The following is a 21,111-nucleotide window of genomic DNA, read 5'->3' as shown; positions in this document are numbered from 1 at the left end:
TCTAAGTCAAATGAATGCTAGTTCACCAACATACAAGTCAATCGATGGTTGTTTGTCTCCATCTAGCGGTCAAGTGCGTTAGCTGACGTCCGCACGTGTACATGTATATTTGAAGAGCTTGCAACCATTCATTCATTCATTCATTTTCTACCGCTTTTTCCTCACGAGGGTCGCGGGGGGTGCTGGAGCCTATCCCAGCTGTCTTCGGGCGTAAGGCGGGGTACACCCTGGACTGGTGGCCAGCCAATCACAGGGCACATATAGACAAACAACCATTCACACTCACATTCATACCTATGGACAATTTGGAGTCACCAATTAACCTAGCATGTTTTTGGAATGTGGGAGGAAACCGGAGTACCCGGAGAAAACCCACGCACGCATGCACGGGTAGAACATGCAAACTCCACACAGAGATGCCCGAGGGTGGAATTGAACCCTGGTCTCCTAGCTGTGAGGTCTGCGCGCTAACCCCTAGACCACCGTGCCGCCCAGCTTGCAACCAAAAGGCGCTAAATCCAATTTTCACGAAGTTGCATGTTTTTCATGAGTTTAATAGACCTCTGTCATGTGTATCCAAATCACATATTTTGGTCTTGAAATCATTTTTAAAAATATGAAAAAAAGTGATATGAAATTTATGCTTTCAACCAAAAGGCGCTATTTCCATTTCAGATTTCAACCAAAAGGAGCTAAGTCCCTTTCTTTATTCTTTATTCTGATTGGCCCAAGTTTCCCATCTATTGATAATCTGACCAATCAGAGAGAACAATACAATTGGCACTGCACATACAGAAAGCCAGTATCAGTGCGCATCCTGTTTTGTTTGTGTACATTAAGTACACGTATGATAGTTACAGTATGTTATGCAATTCAGGAGAACACAAATTGTGTTTTTACAGTATTCTGTAACATGGAAGTTTTTTTTTTACGCCATAAAAGGCATGTCTCTACCTTGACACCTCCAACTTTCATGAGAAACATTATTTTACTTGTACTAAAAAACATACAATGTAAAGAGTTTGTAATGAGATGATTTTTGTCACTGTCACCTTCATGGTGCAGTCAAATATGAGCACCGCTTTTAATAAAATGTTTATTATTGTCTGCAAATTGTTATTTTTCATGTGTCGCTCTACTGCAGCCTACAGGTTGAATGCACCTGCAATGTATGACATGTCTTGTACCATTGTCTTGTATAATTGGGTATGTTGAGTTGTGTTAAAGCTGATCATCATGGAATGTGGATGATGTTAACGTGTGCTATAATATCTTAACAACATTTTATCAGTAACAGTGTACTAGTGGTAGGTTATAACATTTTGTTTCTGTAATGTGTGAAGGTGAACGAGTGCATGCGTGTGTGTGTGGGGGGGGGGGCGTATTGTATGTTGAGAATGGCTTCTGTGTTGTAATTATTTTATTAGCATAGCACATTAAAGCACCTTACATTCTTTTACAACAATGCCATAGAAGAAGTTAAAGGTGACTTCAAATTTATTTCAGCCAAAAGGCGCTAAATCCATCATTTCAGCCAAAAGGCGCTAAATCCGAAAAAAAATAATTAAAAAAATATATAAAATACATGGTGTGTGCAGGATTTTTATAGCATGCATTTTTATGACCTATATTGATAGCTCTTTCATTTGCAATATAGACTTGATGACCAAATAGATTGATATGTACGTAATTAAAAATCATTGATTTTCTCGAAATCAGTCAAAATGGATTTAGCGCCTTTTGGTTGCAAGCTCTTCATTTGTACATGTTTGTGAGCGTGCATGTGTGCTCAAGCGAAACACACTGCTGTATTTGCACGACGCAGCCTCCATCCATTTTCTGTACCGCTTATCCTCCATACAAATATATCTGCGGTGTACACAGCATATGTATATTTGTCAAAGAAATGTCAGCATTTTCATCATTTCAATGCACACAAGTGTTGCATACTGTATTTATTTCCTTATGAAATCATCGTTGATATTTATTGTGAGAAATGATTAACATGATCAGTGTATGGTTAATTATTAAAGGGGACCTATTTATGCTCATTTTGGCCCTTTGCGTTGAGTTGTGGACTCTTCGAGCAGTTCCACACCATGGCCAGCACACAAAGCTTTCTGGTTCTTCCAGAATATGCACCTATTCAGCTGGATTTCTTTTATTGCACGACGACCCGCCTCCAGGCATGCCCACTCTGCTGTGGTTGGTCACACCCCCAAGTGCTCAGAAGGACTTGTGCCGGAAGTTGTATCATTTGTGGGCTTTAAACATCCAGCCATACGTATGTGTTAGATCCCAATCCCATCCGGAAGTTTCTCAAGAAAAGAGGGGACTTCAACATGTCTCCCAATGGTAAATAGCTTTGACATTTTAGCGTTAGGTTTAGGGTTAGTAGAAAAACATCATGGGTCCCCTTTAACTGTATAGTCAAAGGTAAATTGAGCAAGAAGGGTGTTTCAAACTGGTAGCCGTTTGTAATTAGTGTAGGTCTCGTTTCAAACGAGTTGGTGACGGCTGGGGGTTGACACCTTATAGCAGGGGTGCTCACACTTTTTCAGCATGCGAGCTACTTTTAAAATGACCGAGTCAAAATGATCTACCCACTACAAAAATGCAAAACATCTATTTATTTTCAAATGTATTGAGGATTATTTGTACGTACAATGTATGTTGATGTACCTTACATAACCAAATGAGCCAATATTGCAAAACACACATAATTAACTATTAACATTTTTTGTAATTACCTGAGTTTACTTTGATGACTTGCACTGAATTGAACCAGCCAGGGATGCATAGTCCGGACAGTAGCTGCTGATAGCCAGCCTCAAGCACACTTCCAAATGTTTATCAGTCATGGATAATATCCGTATCATAATATCCGTATAATATTCCATATCCGTATGGAAGTGATATGTTTTTTGCCTTTTTACTTGGTCCAGTTTTTGCCTTTTTACTTGGTCCAGCTCCTTCACTCATTTTAGTGGCCATAAACTTTAGCGAGGGCTTAAAATCTGACGCTTTTGTCTGACTGGTTGTCCTGTATGTCAATCAAGTAACGGGGATGGATGATAGGCTGACATCGTAAGTTCTGCTGCACTTAGAGACGTTGTTTGATTTGATTGGTCGCCCGAAGGGCAACATTCAGTTGTCATCTGAATGGCTGCCCTGTATATCAATCAAGTGACGGCATTGACGCTGGGATGATATTTTTTTAATGTCACGCCGCGATCGACCAGCGATCGACCAGTACCACCTCCGTGATCGACCGGTAGATTGCGATCGATTTGACGTTAATTGAGTACCCGATTTATTTTACTGAGTGACTCATAAGAAATCAAGTCAGTCAACTGAATGGAGTTTCCCCAACACTACGCTCGAGGGCCACGTTTGACGTCATCACTAAGCGTCCCACTTGTGGCTGTATTTGTGTGCGGCATGAACTTTGCTAACTTGTCTTTTGGTGCTATTTAAACAGCGGGAGAAGCCATCCCTTTAGCTGCTAGTTTAAGCTAATTTTATCGACGTTAACGTCCTCGAGCCCGGGACAAGAAAAGAAAGAAGCAATGGTATAAAGATTAGTTGTGTTATTTTATTACCCTTACGAGTTCAGTGCCGTGGAGTCATGTGATTTAATGCAAGAAATCAGTGACTGTCATGAGTGGCGTTGCCCAATGATACAGCTAACAGGAAGACGCTGCCAATGCGCCACCGCTATCTTGACTGGGAGCATGAGATGAGAAAGAGCTTTGTATTCGTGTGAATTGAACAAAACTCGCCAGGCCGAGGCTGACTTGGACTCTGTATTGGTATTGGCCTGACTGAGGTAGCCCCCCTGCAGCCAGCGTGAACTTCTTTTCTTTCGTCAATCAGGCCCACTTCCCGCTATTGGTCCCCCCCCTCACAGTTTGGAATGATGATTGTTGAACATTTCATGAATTTGCCTACTTTGTGTAGTATATAGTTCCTATAGAATGGCCATTCAGTTATTCAAACCTTATTGGTGTAATGGTGTAAATACTAACCAACATATGTTCTTCAGCAAAATCCAGTGCATTTTCTGTTCTTCCTCCCCCCTGGACCTAACCTTCTGTATATCTCCTAGTCCAATTCTTCCATTGCTTACACAAGGCTTAAAGTTTGGACTTTGACCTTTGGGGACTGTTGACATCACCACCACCAACTAAAGGAGGCGCTAAACCGAAGGAAAATTCTGCCAAGGTCCAAAATCCACCACAGAAGTCTTATGCACGTGTTCCTGTGCCAAGGTGTGTGCGGTCCCTCTAAAGAGACAACTTCCAAAGCTGCTATGTAAGTGTCAATAACAACCTGACTTACATCCTTAATCACTACAATGTCCCACAGGTGACCTCATGACCTCCCTCAGGACATGTTGGAGTACAAATGAAAGTGACTGCTGCCTTGTAGTACCCTGTCATATCAACACGAACGATGACTAGCTTGATTTTCCCCTGGAACTGCTGTATTTTAAAACTTAGCTTGACAATTGGACTGATTGACAAAAATGAACGCCGTATTTTAATTTAAGTGTTATAGCAACACGTTTATGGAGGTTTTGTCTGCAGTTTTAAACCGTTGAAAGCACGAGAGCCATCTTTGACACAAGCACCGCTAACTTGGTGACATCATCCCAACGTGTCACATGACTGCATGTGGTTGGTGTGCGGGGGGAGAAGTAGGGTAAATAATTAACCTTTGCTTAGACTTGGACTTCATTTGTCGTCGTTGCACAAAAAACACAGCAGGGAAATTTGGCAACGAAATGTCGTGGCTTCTGGATTACACTAAAGACAGAAAAAACCCGAGCTAAATAATGTGTAGTCGAGGATCTTCGTCTTTCTCTTTGGGCTTTTCCATTCAGCGGGTCGCCGTAGCAAACCAATCTCCTCTATCCAACCCTATCTGCAGCTGTCTCTCTCACACCAACTACCCTCATGTCCTCCTTCACTACATCCATAAACCTCCCAGGGCTTGACAATAACGTTGTACCGATGGCCCGGGGAAAGTTAAAACAAAATTGGGGCAAATAAATCCAATCAGTGATATTCCCGTCGGGCAAGTGCACTTTGTCATGCCGTACTGCCAAGAGTTTTTTTAAAGCGGTTCTTGTTGGGTGTTGGTAAAACACGGACTGCGTAATTCCGCTGGTAATTTGCAAACCAATCCTTGCAAATCTTGAAATGGACCAATCAGAATCGTTTATTTAGTCCGCGGTCCGTAGTCCACAGTCCGCGTTTTACCCACACCCGTTCTTGTTCGCGATCAACCAATCAGCGATCGTTTGACTACGAAAACATCTATCATGGCGTCCCTGCCAACATGGGACGCCTTCAACAACTTATGAAGGAAAAGAGCAAAAAGTGATGAAGCAGTGCCTCCTAAACAAGTATTTTATTAGCGGCAGCAAATCAAATGATGGCAAAGGTGAGTGAATCACGTTGCTGTGACAATTTGAAGTGGTCACAATGAAACACCACCCATTAGATCCAATACCAAGTGCTGATTTTGCACAAGCTACAAAATCTAGCGCTTCCATTTCTCTGTGTATTTTTCTCACCTTTGCTTCACAAATTATTGTTTGACCATTGAGCTTTTTTTTCTGGATTAAAAACACTTTACTAGTACACAAATGTGTCTATTCAATAATGTTTCATTGTGGTGCACAACTTATAAATATCACTGCTTACTACGACTACCATGTGTAAGGTAGTATGGCAAGCCATGTTAACATACATCTCCACAAATTTTCAGACATTCCTCCAAATACAATGCATCAGTACTATTATCTGATGAATTATCAGCATATATTGATATATGATATCATTATGGCAGTCTTTTCATTTTACATGGGGCAAGTTCGGGCAAGTACTTCTCACCTTAAGGATTCCCCATGGGCAAGTCATTTTTGTTTTTAATGTAGAGCCCTGACTCCTCTTTGGTCTTCCTCTACGCCTCCTATCTGGCACCGTCCTTCTATCAATATATTCGCTATCTCTCCTCTGGACATGTCCCAACCATCTCAGTCTGGCCTCTCTGACTTTATCTCCAAGGCTTCTAACATGTAATGTCCCTCTGATGTACTCCTTTCTGATCCTATCCATCCTGGTCACTCCCAATGAGAACCTCAGCATCCTCATCTCTGCTACCTCCAGTTCTTCTTCCTGTCTCTAGACCAAACAACATGGCTGGTCTCACCACAGTTTGTATACCTTTCCTTTCCTTTTAGCTGAAACTCTTCTATCACACCTGACACTTTTTTCCACCCGTTCCATCCTGCCTGCACGCGCTTCTTCACCTCCCTTTCACAGTCTCCATTCTTCTGGACTGTTGACCCCAGGCTCTTAAAATTGTCTACCTTCTTTATCTCTTCTTCCTGTAACCTCACTCTTCCACTTGGGTTCCTCTCATTCACACACATACTATACTCTGTTTTGCTGCGGCTAATCTTCATTCCTCTCCTTTCCTGGGCATACTTCACGACCATATCCAAGTGGATTCAGAAAGGCAAGGGGTACCATCGATCAGGTTAACAGGACGGTCTTCTAGTCCAGTGTTTTGATGTTAAAGCCCACCATATGATGTGGAAGGAGGTCTTATTGATTCATATTTGGAGGTTAGAGGCAGAATGGGGTGTGTGAATGTTGGGTTTTTAGTAAAGAAGATACAGGAGGTGCCATTGAGGGATGGGTTCTTGAGTGGGGATCTCGGTTCTCAGTGGGAAAGACAAAAGTAGTATTCACAGAAAGGATGAGGGGTTCAGGTAACTACGAAAGTGGTCCAGTCATTCAAGTATTTGGGTATCGGGAAACGACTTCCCTTTGCAGTGCTAGTGGATGAAGTAGTTGACAGAGGCAAAAACATCTTGAGACAAGATGTTTCAAGATTCATTGACTTTGGACCTGACTGAGGAAAGTGGATGCAATACAGTTTTAGGCTTTGTTTGGGCTGTAGTGCTTTTAAATCTGCTCTAGTGGCGGCCTTGTTGGTAGAAATGAATGAGATGCTGTTTCATTTAAGAAGGGCTCCGACAGCCTTGGCTTCCCGGGCAAGCCTGAAGGGACACTTGGACAGTCATTCCACAAAAACTGTCAGGAGAGAGGAGAAAAAAAGCAAAGAGGGTTGAGATGTGCAAGTAAAAGGTAGATATTGGAGAGGTGTTAATGTCTCTACAGTTGATTTTCCAGCTCTACCCCCTATGGTGTTTTGAGGAGGCTGAGGTTGGGCTGTGCCTGTAAGTCCAATCAGATGAAGAGGATAGACAAACATGAGGTCCGTCAAAACATACAAGCAAGTCTGTAGGACAGGGGTCGGGAACCTTTTTGGCTAAGAGAGCCATGAAGGCCAGATATTTTAAAATGTGTATCTGTGAGAGCCATATACATTTTTTTAAACATTGAATGCAATAAAATGTGTGCATTTTTATGTAAGACCAACAGTTTTAGATATAATGGGCTCTAATTATGTAGACCAGGCACACTACCCCACTCCAATGGGGTGTGGCCAGCACACTTTCGTGAGCAGCGCAGTGTCCAATAATAAATCAAATACTTGCTGCCATTAATGCAACTTCTGCTGCTGCATGGTTTTGCACCGTACTCCGTACACATATTTCATTCTTTTGGCCATCTTCGTCAGAAGGCTTGGTTCTGCAGCTTTAGCTAGGTGACTATTTGACTAAAGGAGGAAAGTTTGCATTGACATGTTGACATCTCAATGACCGAGGTAGACTACCGCATTACCCAGTAATAATCGAGTTTTGGTGTTTGACCTGGAAAATATCATCAGGAAAGATAGATATGGTTGGCCGTATTGCAGCAGAATATAGATGGACGAATTAAAATGCATAAGAAAGTTGTTGATTATTTTTAACAGTCATTTCTGTGATGTTTACTTTAAAATGTTAGCAAAAATACATTTTTATTGAAGAAACGCTTGAGAGCCAGATACAGTCATCAAAAGAGCCCTACCTGGCTCCCGAGCCATAGGTTCCCTACCTCTGCTGTAGGAGTTGCTTTCTTATTCCAGACTTCAATATTGCAGTCAGCTGTAGAATTGGTGATCATTTGTCCATTATTACAAGTATACATTCAGAGGCCATTCAGAGGCCAGACATCCTCCAAGTTCATCTATGACTTTTTGGAATAAACTTAATAGCTTACACGTACTATACAATACTTTCTTTGATTGACATTGTCAAAAGGATGTTGTTTTCTAAAATCAAATGCAGCCAGGACACACAGTGGACAAGTGGTTAGCATGTAGGCCACACAGTCAGGAGATGGGAAGACATGGGTTGCAGTCTCCTTACTCTTAATTCTTTTTTCTCCTCAATGTGAATGATGCAGACGAGCGTCTGCCATGTCCCAGGCTGCCCCACCGCTACTATCTGTCAGGCCCACCCGGGGCCTCGTGGATGAGGCATTCAAGGTGCTAGTGGAGAATCTGTCACCAGGAGCGCCAGTCACCCTGCACTCCCTCCACCAGTCGGAGGACAAACACTACTGGGAGGCGTACGGCCACTACATCAGCACCTCCACCGGAGTGGTGTCTGGTAACAACTATAATGTGCCCCAATCAAACATGGCTGCCATCCATCAGGGAGCTGACAGCAGTGGTGTTTTTGTCTGTCTAGTCACGGATGACTTGAGCTTAGGAGGAACTTACCGAGGAAAAGAAGCCATGGGTTTGCTGTGGAGCATGCGGCCTGTCCCTGGCAGCCGTACGGGCCTGAGGTATACAATAAAAAATGACTCCCTGTGATGTCATGTCCTGTCCTGCTAAGATTCCAGTGTCTTCCTGACAGGTTGCGCAAGATGAACATCTGCAGCCCCATGCTGGTCTCCATCTCCGTCTACAGCGGCCATGTTAGCCACGACTTCAGCCAGCGACCTCCTCTGGCTGCCGTGCTCACAGAAAGGTGGTACATGGCGCCTGGGGTCCGCAGGCTGGACATCAAGGACAGAGGAGTACGAGGGACTCTCTTCATCCCTTCAGGTCCTCACTGGCCTTGCTCATCAAAGAGGCAGAAAGACTGAAGGAGGAAGTAAGAATTGTGCTGATGCTCTGTGCCTCAGGTCCAGGACCCTTCCCAGGGATGCTGGACATGTTGGGGAGTGGCGAGGGGCTTCTGGAGTATCGCTCGGCCTTGCTGGCCTCGCATGGTTATGCCTCTTTGGCATTAAAGTATTTTGCCCCCAGAGAGCTGGCTTCTGCTGACCTGGAGCTGGACTACTTTGAAGTGAGCGGCCACGGCATGACAGGAACACGTCCACGTCGCCAATCTACGTCTTGTCGTCTTCTTCACAGAAGGCCTTTGAACTGCTCAGGCGCCATCCTGCTGTCATCCCAGGCAGGGTGGGGATATTGGGCCTTTCACTCGGCACCAACGTCGGCATGTATTTGGCATCTGAGAGCAGTGTAAAGGTAACCGGTGCAGTGTTTGTTGCGTAGGAATTGATCATAACGGTGTGATGTTGTGCTGCAGCCTACTTGTGTTTGCATCAGCGGCAGCCACTTTTTCCCATGCGGCAAAACCCTGAGTGCAGTCCACCAAATGGTCTATGGGTAGGCGGTCTCCCTCACGCCTGGCATGTCGTTGCTCTGACATGGACGTGATGTGTTACCCGTAGTGACAGGGATGTTGAAAAGCTCCGCATGGATGACAACCAGAATCTGATCTGGGGAGACACCATGACCATCTCCAGCGACCTCTCCTGGAAATTAGACATAAGTGCATGTTGAAGGCTTTGCCATGGAAGATTGCACTGTACACGAACTTCCTGTTTGGAGTCAAATGAGGTGGCCCATAATGAACAGCGCCCTCTGCAGCTTGCTGCCGTGTAGTGACAAGGTTCCACGATAATGCAGCATAAGATCATCTATTGTTCCTCTACCAGGTGAGGACACTCAATTGTCCTGTCATGTTGGTTAACGGCCTTGATGACCAGAATCAACCTACTGTGGAGTTTGCAGAGGATGTCAGTACACACACACAAATTCTACACAACCAAAGCTGTATTTCTTGTTTTGTTTACTTTGATGACTTTGTGTCAGATTTTCCACATGATGCATTCAGTTGGCAAAGATCACCTGTTGACGCGTCTGGAGTACCCTGACACCGGACACCTGATTGAGCCGCCCTATTTGCCTCACTTCAGAGCCACCAACGTCATATGGTACAACAAAAAGGACAAAGGTGAGTGGAACGGCTCACTCACAGTCTTTGGCCGAATGAAATGATGTCTTAGACTCACTAAGGTGGTGTGCTGCAGTGTCCCTACTGTGGGGCGGACAAACCAAACCACACTCAGATGCGCAGGAGGACTTGTGGACGGAAATCTTGGCCTTTCTGCAGCAACATCTCTACTCCAGACAGAGTCCAAGGGCCAGGATGTGAAGCAGGGCCTCACTTTGTGGGACCACCTTGTGGTGGGACGTTTCCTCCAAGTACACTGATCATGGACACCATCTTCTTCTTGTGTTGGTGTGGACACCAAGGCATCACTGCACTGATGAAATGACATCTACAAATTCATGTTGCGGCTTCTTCTACTTTAGGCTTGTCAGCACAGCGGATCACATCTTTCCGTCCTCTGGAGTACCACCTGCATGTCCTATCGAAGCACATCTAGAAATGTCCTCTTTGGTCTTCCCCACCCTGGCAGCCCCACCTCCAGCATCCTTCTACCAACACCATCGCAATCCCTCTTTCTCACATGGCCGAACCATCTGCTTCCCTGACCATGGCTCCCAGATGTCTCATTCGGGCTGTTCCTCTGATCTGCTCTTTCCAATCCTGTCCACCTTCTTCACTCCCAATGAAGACATCTTCAGCCTCGAGTTTAAAACTCCAAACTCGAGTTTTGTGAGCGCTTCACTTTTTCCACGTTGTGTTATTGTGAAGTGGAATGACTTCATCTTTTTCCTCAGAATTCTACGCACAACACCCCATCAAGTCGACATAAAAAGAAGTTTTGAAAAGTTAGGGCTCCTACTCGTAGGTCCTCACAGCCTTTGGGAATATGATGCCACAAGTTTAGCACGCCTATCTGTAGGAGGATTTGTCCATTCTTCCGAGCAGCACCTCTAAGCTCCCTCAGGTTGGGTGGGAACCTGTGCACCTTCTCCCTTTTGCCACAGATGTTCAGGAGTCAAGTCTGGACTCTGGCTGGGCCACTCAAGGACTTTTTGGGGGATCTTTGATCTTTTATGGGCTGGATGAAGATGAACCAGATTTACAACATATTTCTTTTCATAGTGATCCAACAATGTTTCCATTTTTAAGCGTTCATTATTTGCACAGTACCAGATAGATACCAGTGTACCTGTGCAATACCTCCATGATGTGGGCCCGCAGGTGCTAGGCCAGCTGGAGGCGACAACTTTGGGCTCCTGCAGGTCCGGCACCGCCAGGGCCGCCTGACAGGCCTGGGAGGTGAGAAAGGACTGCTGCAGAGGGATGGGATTTCATGAAGCAGAATAATGGCGGAAGATGCCAAGTGGGATACATTGCAGTCCTCTATGAACATGCATTTCAAGCACAGCTCGGCAACTGCAGACAGGAAAGGACGGTACTACGTGAGGATGGTCCTGCAGGATTTGTGGCGTCCAGTTGACTATAGTGAGACATACGCACACGTACATTTACAAATGGAGTCATCACTCAGCACTTCGATGATGCCATCACAGCTTTTCAATAATATACTCGTATGTATCCTGCTGGTTGCTGGTTGAACACGACCTCTTATTGATCACACGGGAATGTATCGAAGCTCATATTCCACATTTGTACCTGAATGAAACCAGTTGGAGTGTACACGTTCCACTGTCCTCTTTATTTACAACAACCAGTGCGGCTGTTATAAATCTTCATTTATATTTCATAGACCAGGGGTCGGGAACCTTTTTGGCTAAGAGAGCCATGAAGACCAGATATTTTAAAATGTGTATCTGTGAGAGCCATATACATTTTTTTAAACATTGAATGCAATAAAATGTGTGCATTTTTATGTAAGACCAACAGTTTTAGATATAATGGACTCTAATTACGTAGACCAGGCACACTACCCCACGCCAATGGGGTGTGGCCAGCACACTTTCGTGAGCAGCGCAGTGTCTAATAATAAATCAAATACTTGCTGCCATTAATGCAACTTCTGCTGCTGCATAGTTTTGAACCGTATTCAGTACACGTATATTTCATTCTTTTGGCCATCTTCACCAGAAGGCTTGGTTCTGCAGCTTTAGCTATTTGACTAAAGGAGGAAAGTTTACATTTACATGTTTTTTTGACATCTCAATGACCGAGGTAGACTACCGCATTACCCAGTAATAATCAAGTTTTGGTGTTTGACCTGGAAAATATCATCAGGAAAGATAGATATGGTCGGCCGTATTGCAGTAGAATATAGATGGACGAATTAAAATGCATAAGAAAGTTGTTGATTTTGAATATTATTTTTAACAGTCATTTCTGTGATGGTTTACTTTAAAACGTTAGCAAAAATGCATTTTTATTGTGGTAAGAAATGCTTGAGAGCCAGATACAGTCATCAAAAGAGCCCTACCTGGCTCCCGAGCCATAGGTTCCCTACCTCTGTCATAGATGCTTGAAATGGCCACAGGGGGGCGGTAGGATCAGCGCTCACTTCGAACGCTGTGTTACATTGTTACTTTTTGTTGACTAAAGCCTCGAACCACGCAGAGAATGTCCTCTTCATCCTCCCTCGCTGCCTCGTCTTCCTCTGTGCTCCTCACGGACACGCACACACAAACAGCGGTGAAGGGAAGCATTGTGAGGCTGGGGAAATGAAAGCCGACTTGTTTTGAAGAGCAAAAAGGAAAGACACACTCACACATACAGCATGAATGTTGTTTGTCAAGGGGACACTCGGTCTTTTGTGTAACATCTAACACGCATCGTATTCATTATTTGTATGTTAAAAATAGCTTCAAATATGATGTGTGAGGTTGAATGTCAATGTGAAGTTTAAACGCCTCCATCCTCACCTGTCAATCATCCACAAAAAAAAACTGTCAGGTCAGGTGACGCGAGTCACGCCTTTTAAATACGTTGAGAACAATTTGAAGGCTTAGTGTAGAAGCCCAGAAAAAACAGACTTTGTCAATTTGTGTCTTTTTTTCCGTACGACATCGTGACTCGAGACTTCGTGGTCGCCTTCTCGCCGAGCTCCTCCGGAAATGACCGAAGTGAGCCGAAGACACGCCCTCAAACGGCGACTGAGATGTCCAGTAAGTCGAAGTGAGTCGGAGCTTATTTGCAACTGAAGAAGCAAGATGACGGCTCTGAGCAGCTGGGAGCTTTGCGTCAAATACGCCCTTTTCATCTTTAACTTCATCTTCTGGGTGAGTGACAGACATCATCTTCGACACATTCCAAATATAACATCTTCAACTCTTCCACCAGTGAGAACTTCCAATTAACCAGGGATGTCCAAAAGCTGGACGAAGGGCTTATTCGCATTTATGACTTTTATGTATTTATTTTATTAAAAAAACATGATCAGCATACATTTAAAGATGCAACATAAAAACATATTCAATCTTTAGAAAAAGTCACCTGCACATCAAATTCTCCATTGCACTTGTGACGACTCTCCACTGGGCGGCGTCATTTTCACCTAAAGTATATGTTTTCATCACGTCCACTAGAGGGCAATGTTAGACATTTTAGACTTCATTAAGTGTATGATTTAGTCCACAATCAGCGGCCATTACTGGATACATAAACCTCCTTGGACGCCATCTTGTTCATCTTTTCTAACTAGTAATTGATGGTTATTATTTGTATTGATAATAGAAGTGGAGTTTAATCAGACAAACATGATCTGACTGAGAAAACAAAGCAGCTGGTGTTTGTCAATGACACACCATCATCATCGTCATCGTGACCTTCTACCCTCTACTGATATGTAAGCATATTTCCATTGATTGATTGATTGATTGAGAGAGGCAGGCAGGTATGTAGCTGTTGATTACTCTCACCTGGTGTCTGATGGCCTACGCCCCCTCCTGAAACGCCGCCCCCTGACCTCAGGCGAGTAAGGATAGGCCGTTGCTCCCACAAAAGCCTTCCTGCTCCTCCTCTTCCTCTCCTTTACTGTGAAGAGTCAGGTGTTGTTGGGAGCGTCTTGAAGGTTCACCATGGGGGCTCTTCAGTGCATCAAGTATCTGCTGTTTGTCTTCAACTTCCTCTTTTGGGTACGTCCGCTTGACATCTTCTGCGAGGCGCAGGAGAACTTCACTGCTCTTCCTGTCGAGCGAGGAGTTGTGTGCTCTCACCTGTGTGTGTGTGTGTGTGTGTGTGTGTGTGTACTTGAACAAGCATTTGGCAGTCATGGAAGGAAGTCGCTTTTCTTCCAAAGGTGGATGATTTTCATTCCTGATGTTCTCCGCTAAGAGTGTTTAATTGGCGAGGAGGGCGCTGTCATGGGACTTGTGAGACACTGATGGAAACTCTGGTGGTTCCTGTGGCGACGTTGAGTCATTCTGGTGCCGTGCAGCACAACAATTGTCCACTTCCTCGAAAACAACATCTCTGAGTCTCTGACTCTCTGAGTGTCTTTATTAAAGGCACAAGGCCCACCCTGGATCCGGTTCTTCTGGGCAAGCCAGGACCAGGGGCAGCATGTTTTTCTTCATTCCTCAGCAAGCATCTTGGTAGATGTTGATGATTTTGACCTGCGTGTTTACGTCATGCATGTTTCATGTTTAGCTGGCCGGTACTGGCGTCCTGGCTGTGGGTCTTTGGCTGCGATTCGACTCCAGGACCTCCGGACTCTTTGAGGGCGAGGACTCTCCTTCGGTCTTCTTCACTGGTAAGACCTTTTATGGCTCCGCTTGAACAAAGTATTTTCCGATCTTTGTGTTCCACTCTAGTCGTGTAGGTGGCACAGCAAGCTGTGGGGTTGCACATTGTCCGTCCGTCCATCTGTCCTGCTTCAGCTGTAATTTGTGTCAAAGAAAATTTTATTTTGACAATCAGCCTTTCATAAAATCAGCTTAGATTTAATTTTTTTAATCTCAGAGCCTTAGTTAGCAAAGACCTCATCTCATTCACCATAAATTAGAAATGTTGTTTGTCTGATTTTTTTTTTTTTTTTTCCTCAAGTGTTGATTCCGTGTACTTTTTTGGAATTTTCCTCATGTGAGACCTGAACATGTTTACCCGGTTGTGTTCTAAAGATAAAAAGGTCTGAGACGGCTAAGAATGCATGTAATGGGACGCACCTATTGTACCCATAGAGTCTTCTGGGGAAAAAAAAACCCCAAGTGTTCTCTATGGGATGTCAATCAGGGGAACATGCAGGATGGTCCAAAAGAGGGATGTTCTTCTCCCTGAAGTCCTTGGTCAAGACGACATTGTGAACTGCAGCGTTGTCCTGTTGAAGAACCCAGCTGTTACCACACAGACCAGGGCCCTCAGTCATGAGGGATGCCCGGCGCAACAGCCGTTACTGGCCACAGTTTGACAACCCCGCACCACCTGACGCGCTGGTGTTCCAAGGAATGGAAAAAGCACCCTGGCTCATGAAGGACCCCTCCACTGTGTCGGGGAGAAAACCTCTCAGGTGGATCTCCTTGTCATCCCAGTAACGTTGGAAGCCATCTGGACTGTCAAGGTTCCATTTCTTATCAAAGAATCAAACTTTTCCACCCTTCAATGTCCCATGTTTGATGCTCCCTGGCAAAGTTTAAATGGGCAGTTTTGTGGCGTTGGAGACCAGGTGAATTCCTTTTTTAGTTTTTGAAACCTTTTCCGCAGATACTGTCTGGTTGTTGTTGCGCTGCAGTCGGCACCCGTAAGGACCTTCATTCGGGTCCAGGACCGCTCTGTCTTGGTGACCAGCCCATCGGCTCTTCTGGCTCCGGGTAGCGCTTGACTGTTTTTGTTCTGTAATGCTCAGGATCTTTCCAAAAACTAGAACGCCGATAAAGTTGGTGGCACAAACCGTTTTCGCAGAAGCACGAAATACAGATGAATAGGTGCAGATTCTGGAAGGACTATAACGCTTTCTGTGCTGGTTGTGGTGTGAAGCTGCTCTATAGGAGTCCACAACTCGATACAAAGGGCCCGAAAATGAGCATAATGGGGCCCCCTGAGATTTTGATCAGGGCTGTATCTTTGGAAGGCACAGAAGAGACTCGTGTTCATGTCTCATAAGGATTGTGGGCAAAATTCAAAAGCACTTTTTTGTGCCACCAATAAACAATGGCAATTTATAAGGCAAGCATTCCGGATCGAATCTAATTACAAGCGTCACATTTATTGCAAATGTTGATGCAAAATTGGAGCATATCAAGCCAATAACTTTTTTTGGTGAGCGCCAGGAAAAGCGGTTAAATTGAAAAGTAGACATGAGGTGACGGCGTGAGGACACTTTGTGATCACAGCGAGGCGACATGCTCCGTCCGCCACCGCCTCATGCAGACAAAGACATCTTTGTTCCTCTGCAGGAATGCGTCTTTGTGTCCGTCCAACCTCTTCAGTAGGAGGGGTTGTGACCTCGGGACTGATGTCATGGTGGTGGTTGGGGGGGGGGGGAAACAAAACAAACAAAGCTAACGTGTGCTGGTAGGTGTGTACATCCTGATAGCGGCGGGCGCTCTGATGATGGTGGTGGGCTTCCTGGGATGCTGCGGTGCCATCAAGGAGTCTCCGTGCATGCTGGGTTTGGTGAGGCTTTATGTTCAGTTTCATTTCAATGAAGTTTGTTTTAAAGCATTCTTTCTCCTTTTTAGTTCTTCCTCTTCCTGCTCCTCATCTTCGCCGTGGAGGTGGCCGCCGGCATCTGGGGTCTGTCCAACAAGGAGCGTGTGGTGGAGGACGTGAGCGACTTCTACAAGCAGACGTACGCCAACTACAAGGACACCAGGCAGGAGGCGCTGAAGGAGACCTTACGCCTCATTCACTTTGGAGTGAGAACGCGTGCCTTAACGTCAAGAATCAATATTTCAAAAGCAAATATTGCATATTAAAATGACGTAATCCATGTTCAGCTGAACTGTTGTGGACCAACGGGCTCTGTCATTGATGCGGCTAAGGACATCTGCCCCAAGAAGGAGGGCCTGGAGTTCCTGGTAACCACGGTAAATAAAGCAAACACCGACTCATGAAAGCATAAACAAACGTGGTCACTGACGTGTGTTTATGGGGTCAGAGCTGCCCGGCTGCCATCGAGGGGATGTTCAACAACAAGCTGCACATAATCGGTGGCGTGGGCATTGGCATCGGCGCCATCATGGTGAGTGGGAGGAGCCAACAAGACTGCTGAAGGTCATGTGATGATATGTTGTTTGCAGATCTTTGGGATGATCTTCAGCATGATGCTCTGCTGTGCCATCAAGAGGTCCAGAGACTTCGTTTAAACCTTCAAACGCTCACATCTTCGCTTCTGTAACATCCTTTTAACTTGGCGACGCTTGGGTGCACGCAGGACGGCCATCTCGGACGTGTGAGTGTGGTGCCCGAGCTTTTCAACTTTGAGCTTGTTCATGTTGTGCTCTGCTGGGAGCACGAAAGGAGTTTTTAGTTTGAGCGCTAACAATGTGCTAATATTTAGCCTGTTTTAAAAAGCTAATGTATTTTTCTTTTTACGTGTTTGTAAAGTGGCAAATAAATCAATTGAGTGATTTCCGGTTTTTATTTACAAAAATGAAAGTCGAGGTCAGTCCTCAAGGGCAAAGTCGTACGGTTGGAAGTGGTCTCTGAGCCGTGAGCACGCCGCTGTCTCCTCCTCTCGGCTTTGTTTGCACTCCTTCCAGTCGGCTCGGGTGGGAATGTTCAGGACTGCCTCGCTGGCGAGAACCTCCCTGCAAATGAAGATGGAGGCTGTTCATCCGGTGGATGGGTCCTTGAGGCCCAAATGTCACAGCAGCGCTTCTCACCTCCCGAACTGCAGAGGGAAATGTTTGTGGATGCGGTAGAAGAGCTTCTCGCCTGTGTCCAGCTCCACATAAAAGTATGGTGTCCCGGGCGGAGCGATCTGTGCACGTTGATGGTATGACGTCGGAGCGTGTGTCAACATGGGGGCGTGTAAGTTACCTGTTTGAGGTCGCTGTGTTGTGGAATCTCCATCAGCTCCATCTGCTGCTCCTGAGCCTGAACCACGAAGGCCTCCTTGATGTCCTCAGTGGTGCAGCGGTCCAGTGGCACCGGGACCACCTGACACCCAAACTGTCACGTTCCAGAGCGGCGCGTTTTAAAAATGTAGCTCATACCTGAAGCTGCAGGTGCTGACTCCTGTAGTTCCTCTCAAAGATCACACAGCGCTCGCCTCTGCTCTTGTAGAAGCTCCTGAGCGCCGCCTTGTACTTGTCCATCTCCAGCAGGACCTCAGAGGCCAGGTCTACCACAGACTGGTAGTGGCCGACGGGAAGAATGAGCACATGACCCGGGGTCAGGCCGCCTTTGGCCAGCGCCAAGTAGCACTGAGACAGACGTCACATGATACACGGCCAGCTGCTGAGAAGGTTCTGGAAGTGTGTGGTGTACTCACGTGTGTCCCGATGCTGACCACCAGGTGTTTCTCCACCTCAGGACTAGCCAAACAGAACCAGCAGGGCCCAGGGGGAGGGGCTACACAAGCAACAAGTACTATGAGCTGTGGAGGCTGTTAATGCTAACGCTAATCAGAGCGCTGCCTCACGGTGCCTGCGAGGTTGTTTGTGTGCCGTTTCGTCACGTCGTCTTCCATCCCAGTCCGGCCTCTTCCTGCCGCTGCCATGGGCTCGCCCGCTGCTGAGGTCAAAGAAGAACTGAGCGCTAGGCTCCTGGACAAAGGGCAAGGAGGCAAGTCGAGATGTCACCAGAACGTCGGCGAATGTTCATATCAACATACATCATCACACTCTCACCTCTTCCGTTGCGACTCCCAAGCTGCTCTTTATCGCCTCCTTCCTGTCTTTGGTACCGTGCCTGTAGGGGTTCTCCGTCACGTCCTGAGGCTGTTTGACCAGCTCAGACTGGTCCATGGTCTTCATGGGAATAACGTTGAAGGCATACAGGTACTGCAGAAACAAACATGCACCATCTGAGCCACGGACAACAGAGTGAGGTAACTGAAAGTGAAAGTGAGCGCACCTTCTTCTTGGCAGGGTTGTTGACTGTTGCCAAGGCGATGAAGCGAGTGACATGCTGAGCGTTGTCCTGCAGAACGACGTGATTCCTGAGAAAGTGGAAATGTGTTCATGCCAGCCGTGCTGATTTCAAGACTTATCAGTTCACCTGTATGGTAGTCTCTCGTAGTGGGCGCCCTCCAGTGCGGCAAAGTGGTATCTCGGTTTGACTTTGTCTGCCAGGCTGGCGATGGCGACGCTCCCGCAAGACTTTGTGTCTACTTCCTGTGTCAAATGTTTCATTCAAAAATCAGCAGCTGACTGAGGTCTGTTCTGCGTTTTACATCCTTACTGGGTGGTTAGCAAAGTGCCACACCCCCCTGGGCCACTGCGATGTCAGCAGGATGTCCACGCCTCTGAACTTGGAGCTGCTGGTCAGCGGGGCCACCAGCGCCGTCAGATCTTTGGGTGTGAAGCAGTGGCCTGGGGCCAGCTCATGCTGGGCCTCCCTACCGCTAACGTAAGCAATCTGCAGACCCGACACGCCCGTGAACACACCACGGCGACCTGCAGATCACGGGGAGGTACCTTTGAAGGCGCCATGATGAAGATGTGAAGCTTAAAGACGTTCCTCACCCAAATACGTGATGTTGTCCACCAGCTCACAGCCGTCTGCGCTTGGAAAGTTTTTCACCGTTTCCTGGCTTCCTGCGCCCAGGATGTACGTGTGGATGGGAGCTGAGGAAGCCCCACAGTTAGAATGATGCATTTCAAGAAAGCTCGAGTGTTGTTTCAACCTCTCTTTGCTCCACGTTTGTACTGCTGCCACTCTTCCTCGGCTTCCGGTGTCGACCCAAAGAATTCCCCCACACAAAGCAGCAGCTGTGGGAAAGATTCAAGCTCACGGACCTCAGCCAGTCAAGGTATATAGACTTACGCCAAAGAAATCATAACATAGACTTAATGGTAACAACAAATAACTGATGTAGTAGTCGTAGTAGTTCACAGAACAATGAAGTATTGAAGTATGTATGTTCCTTGTACTTTATGAACATCATGGCTCATTTTAGTGCAATGTTTGGGTTCCTTATTACATCTGTTCCACAACCCTCCACAAGTTGAAGTTTTCCCTAAGGTCATATTTTTTCTCTTTTGTTAAGAATTGTTTTACATTATTGTGCAACAGATTATTGATGGGCTCCAACAAACCCCCGCAACCCACCGAGGACACTCAACATAGAAAATGGATGGATTGGTAACAGGTCTTTGCTTGCTTGATGCATCATTTTATCTTTATGGAAATTCACCAAGTCTATTTGTGGTGCTTTTATGACAACACTCACATCAAACTGTCCTATCTTCTTCTGGACGGTCTGGACTCTCTTGAACACAGCATCAAGCCTGCCTTCCACGTCCCCACACACCAAACTGTAAACCAACACTTTCAGTAAACTCTCATGAAAGAAATTACACAGCATCATCTTACACCAAACTGACAAGTACAATGTGCTGATTTAAGGTTCGTAAGTGGAGCATCACAATTCATGTACATTACGTTCAACGCTGTGGTCAGTTGGGAGCATCACAGAAGTGATAACTGTGATAACTAAGTATAACTGTGTAGTTGTCTGACTTACACTCTCACTGGTTTTTCTCCCATATCGAAAGAAATTAAAGGAAAGTCTCTCTTGCGGCAGTTGTGGAGCTTGAATGTTCCGTACGTCTAATGTGCCGGTACAAACAAAACCGGAACCAAACCACAAGATCTTTAAAAGTCTTTCAAGTTGCTTGTATGTGTACATAAAAAATATGTTAAATTGCTTTATATTTTCAAAATGTATGCTAAATAATTTAGAATTATAACATTAATTTTATTTTTGTCTTGCCTTAGTGAGAGACGAACGGAAGTTTGCAGCGGAAGGTGTTTTCAAGCGGACCACGTGGTTGCCAAATGTGACTATCATACAATTGTAAAATGATTTATCCGGCTGTCTGCGTCATTTTTAGATG

The 21,111-nt window shown here is 45.6% G+C and overlaps 3 protein-coding genes across 7 annotated transcripts; 2 read left to right on the top strand and 1 right to left on the bottom strand.

Moving 5' to 3' along the window:
* Nucleotides 1-3,294: 3,294 nt before the first annotated feature.
* On the top strand, nucleotides 3,295-11,020 carry LOC131124878 (acyl-coenzyme A thioesterase 3-like). Of its 2 annotated transcripts, XM_058065816.1 has the most exons (12): nucleotides 3,295-4,314; nucleotides 8,370-8,575; nucleotides 8,657-8,756; nucleotides 8,828-9,018; nucleotides 9,099-9,262; nucleotides 9,331-9,447; nucleotides 9,509-9,588; nucleotides 9,660-9,756; nucleotides 9,921-10,001; nucleotides 10,078-10,199; nucleotides 10,296-10,452; nucleotides 10,582-11,020. In XM_058065816.1, exons 1-12 carry the CDS (start codon nucleotides 4,250-4,252, stop codon nucleotides 10,762-10,764), a joined length of 1,563 nt encoding a protein of 520 aa, XP_057921799.1. In that variant the 5' UTR covers nucleotides 3,295-4,249; the 3' UTR covers nucleotides 10,765-11,020. The 2 variants fall into 2 exon arrangements, with proteins under 2 accessions (XP_057921799.1, XP_057921798.1); XM_058065815.1 differs by lacking the exons at nucleotides 9,509-9,588; nucleotides 9,660-9,756 and having other exon boundaries at nucleotides 3,301-4,314; nucleotides 10,078-10,219; nucleotides 10,296-10,733.
* A 2,203-nt stretch (nucleotides 11,021-13,223) lies between these two features.
* LOC131124892 (CD9 antigen-like) lies at nucleotides 13,224-17,677 on the top strand. 2 transcript variants are annotated; one of them, XM_058065859.1, is made up of 7 exons: nucleotides 13,224-13,389; nucleotides 14,759-14,861; nucleotides 16,623-16,720; nucleotides 16,786-16,962; nucleotides 17,044-17,133; nucleotides 17,205-17,288; nucleotides 17,347-17,677. In XM_058065859.1, exons 1-7 carry the CDS (start codon nucleotides 13,321-13,323, stop codon nucleotides 17,410-17,412), a joined length of 687 nt encoding a protein of 228 aa, XP_057921842.1. In that variant the 5' UTR covers nucleotides 13,224-13,320; the 3' UTR covers nucleotides 17,413-17,677. The 2 variants fall into 2 exon arrangements, with proteins under 2 accessions (XP_057921842.1, XP_057921843.1); XM_058065860.1 differs by lacking the exon at nucleotides 13,224-13,389 and adding an exon at nucleotides 13,474-14,244.
* cwf19l1 (CWF19 like cell cycle control factor 1) lies at nucleotides 17,674-20,836 on the bottom strand. Of its 3 annotated transcripts, none has more exons than XM_058065797.1 (14): nucleotides 20,739-20,836; nucleotides 20,445-20,529; nucleotides 19,899-19,983; nucleotides 19,738-19,839; nucleotides 19,454-19,668; nucleotides 19,271-19,392; nucleotides 19,127-19,211; nucleotides 18,901-19,053; nucleotides 18,693-18,816; nucleotides 18,543-18,622; nucleotides 18,265-18,474; nucleotides 18,089-18,208; nucleotides 17,932-18,029; nucleotides 17,674-17,856 (listed from the first exon to the last, which is right to left on the bottom strand). In XM_058065797.1, the coding sequence occupies exons 1-14, from the start codon at nucleotides 20,759-20,761 to the stop codon at nucleotides 17,712-17,714; spliced, it is 1,647 nt and encodes a 548-aa protein (XP_057921780.1). In that variant the 5' UTR covers nucleotides 20,762-20,836; the 3' UTR covers nucleotides 17,674-17,711. The 3 variants fall into 3 exon arrangements, with proteins under 3 accessions (XP_057921780.1, XP_057921783.1, XP_057921782.1); XM_058065800.1 differs by having other exon boundaries at nucleotides 18,265-18,402; XM_058065799.1 differs by having other exon boundaries at nucleotides 19,271-19,386.
* Nucleotides 20,837-21,111: the final 275 nt, after the last annotated feature.

This window comes from Doryrhamphus excisus, chromosome 3, assembly GCF_030265055.1.
Source record: "Doryrhamphus excisus isolate RoL2022-K1 chromosome 3, RoL_Dexc_1.0, whole genome shotgun sequence".
NCBI lineage: Eukaryota > Metazoa > Chordata > Actinopteri > Syngnathiformes > Syngnathidae > Doryrhamphus > Doryrhamphus excisus.
Note: the sequence above shows the minus strand (reverse complement) of the source record. Positions and strands in the feature narration are given on the sequence as shown.

Bases quoted from the DNA above. Each gene is read 5' to 3' on its own strand.
- LOC131124892 (XM_058065859.1), top strand. From the start codon at position 13,321: ATGACGGCTCTGAGCAGCTGGGAGCTTTGCGTCAAATACGCCCTTTTC. The intron at 13,390-14,758 runs GTGAGTGACAGA...TTTCATGTTTAG, and splicing joins TCTTTAACTTCATCTTCTGG to CTGGCCGGTACTGGCGTCCT. The intron at 17,289-17,346 runs GTGAGTGGGAGG...TGTTGTTTGCAG, and splicing joins TTGGCATCGGCGCCATCATG to ATCTTTGGGATGATCTTCAG.
- LOC131124878 (XM_058065816.1), top strand. From the start codon at position 4,250: ATGCACGTGTTCCTGTGCCAAGGTGTGTGCGGTCCCTCTAAAGAGACA. The intron at 4,315-8,369 runs GTAAGTGTCAAT...TGAATGATGCAG, and splicing joins ACAACTTCCAAAGCTGCTAT to ACGAGCGTCTGCCATGTCCC. The intron at 10,453-10,581 runs GTGGGACGTTTC...CTTCTACTTTAG, and splicing joins CTTTGTGGGACCACCTTGTG to GCTTGTCAGCACAGCGGATC.
- cwf19l1 (XM_058065797.1), bottom strand. From the start codon at position 20,761: ATGGGAGAAAAACCAGTGAGAGT. The intron at 19,840-19,898 runs GTTGAAACAACA...GGGCTTCCTCAG, and splicing joins CAAACGTGGAGCAAAGAGAG to CTCCCATCCACACGTACATC. The intron at 18,475-18,542 runs GTGAGTACACCA...CGTCTGTCTCAG, and splicing joins TGGTCAGCATCGGGACACAC to TGCTACTTGGCGCTGGCCAA.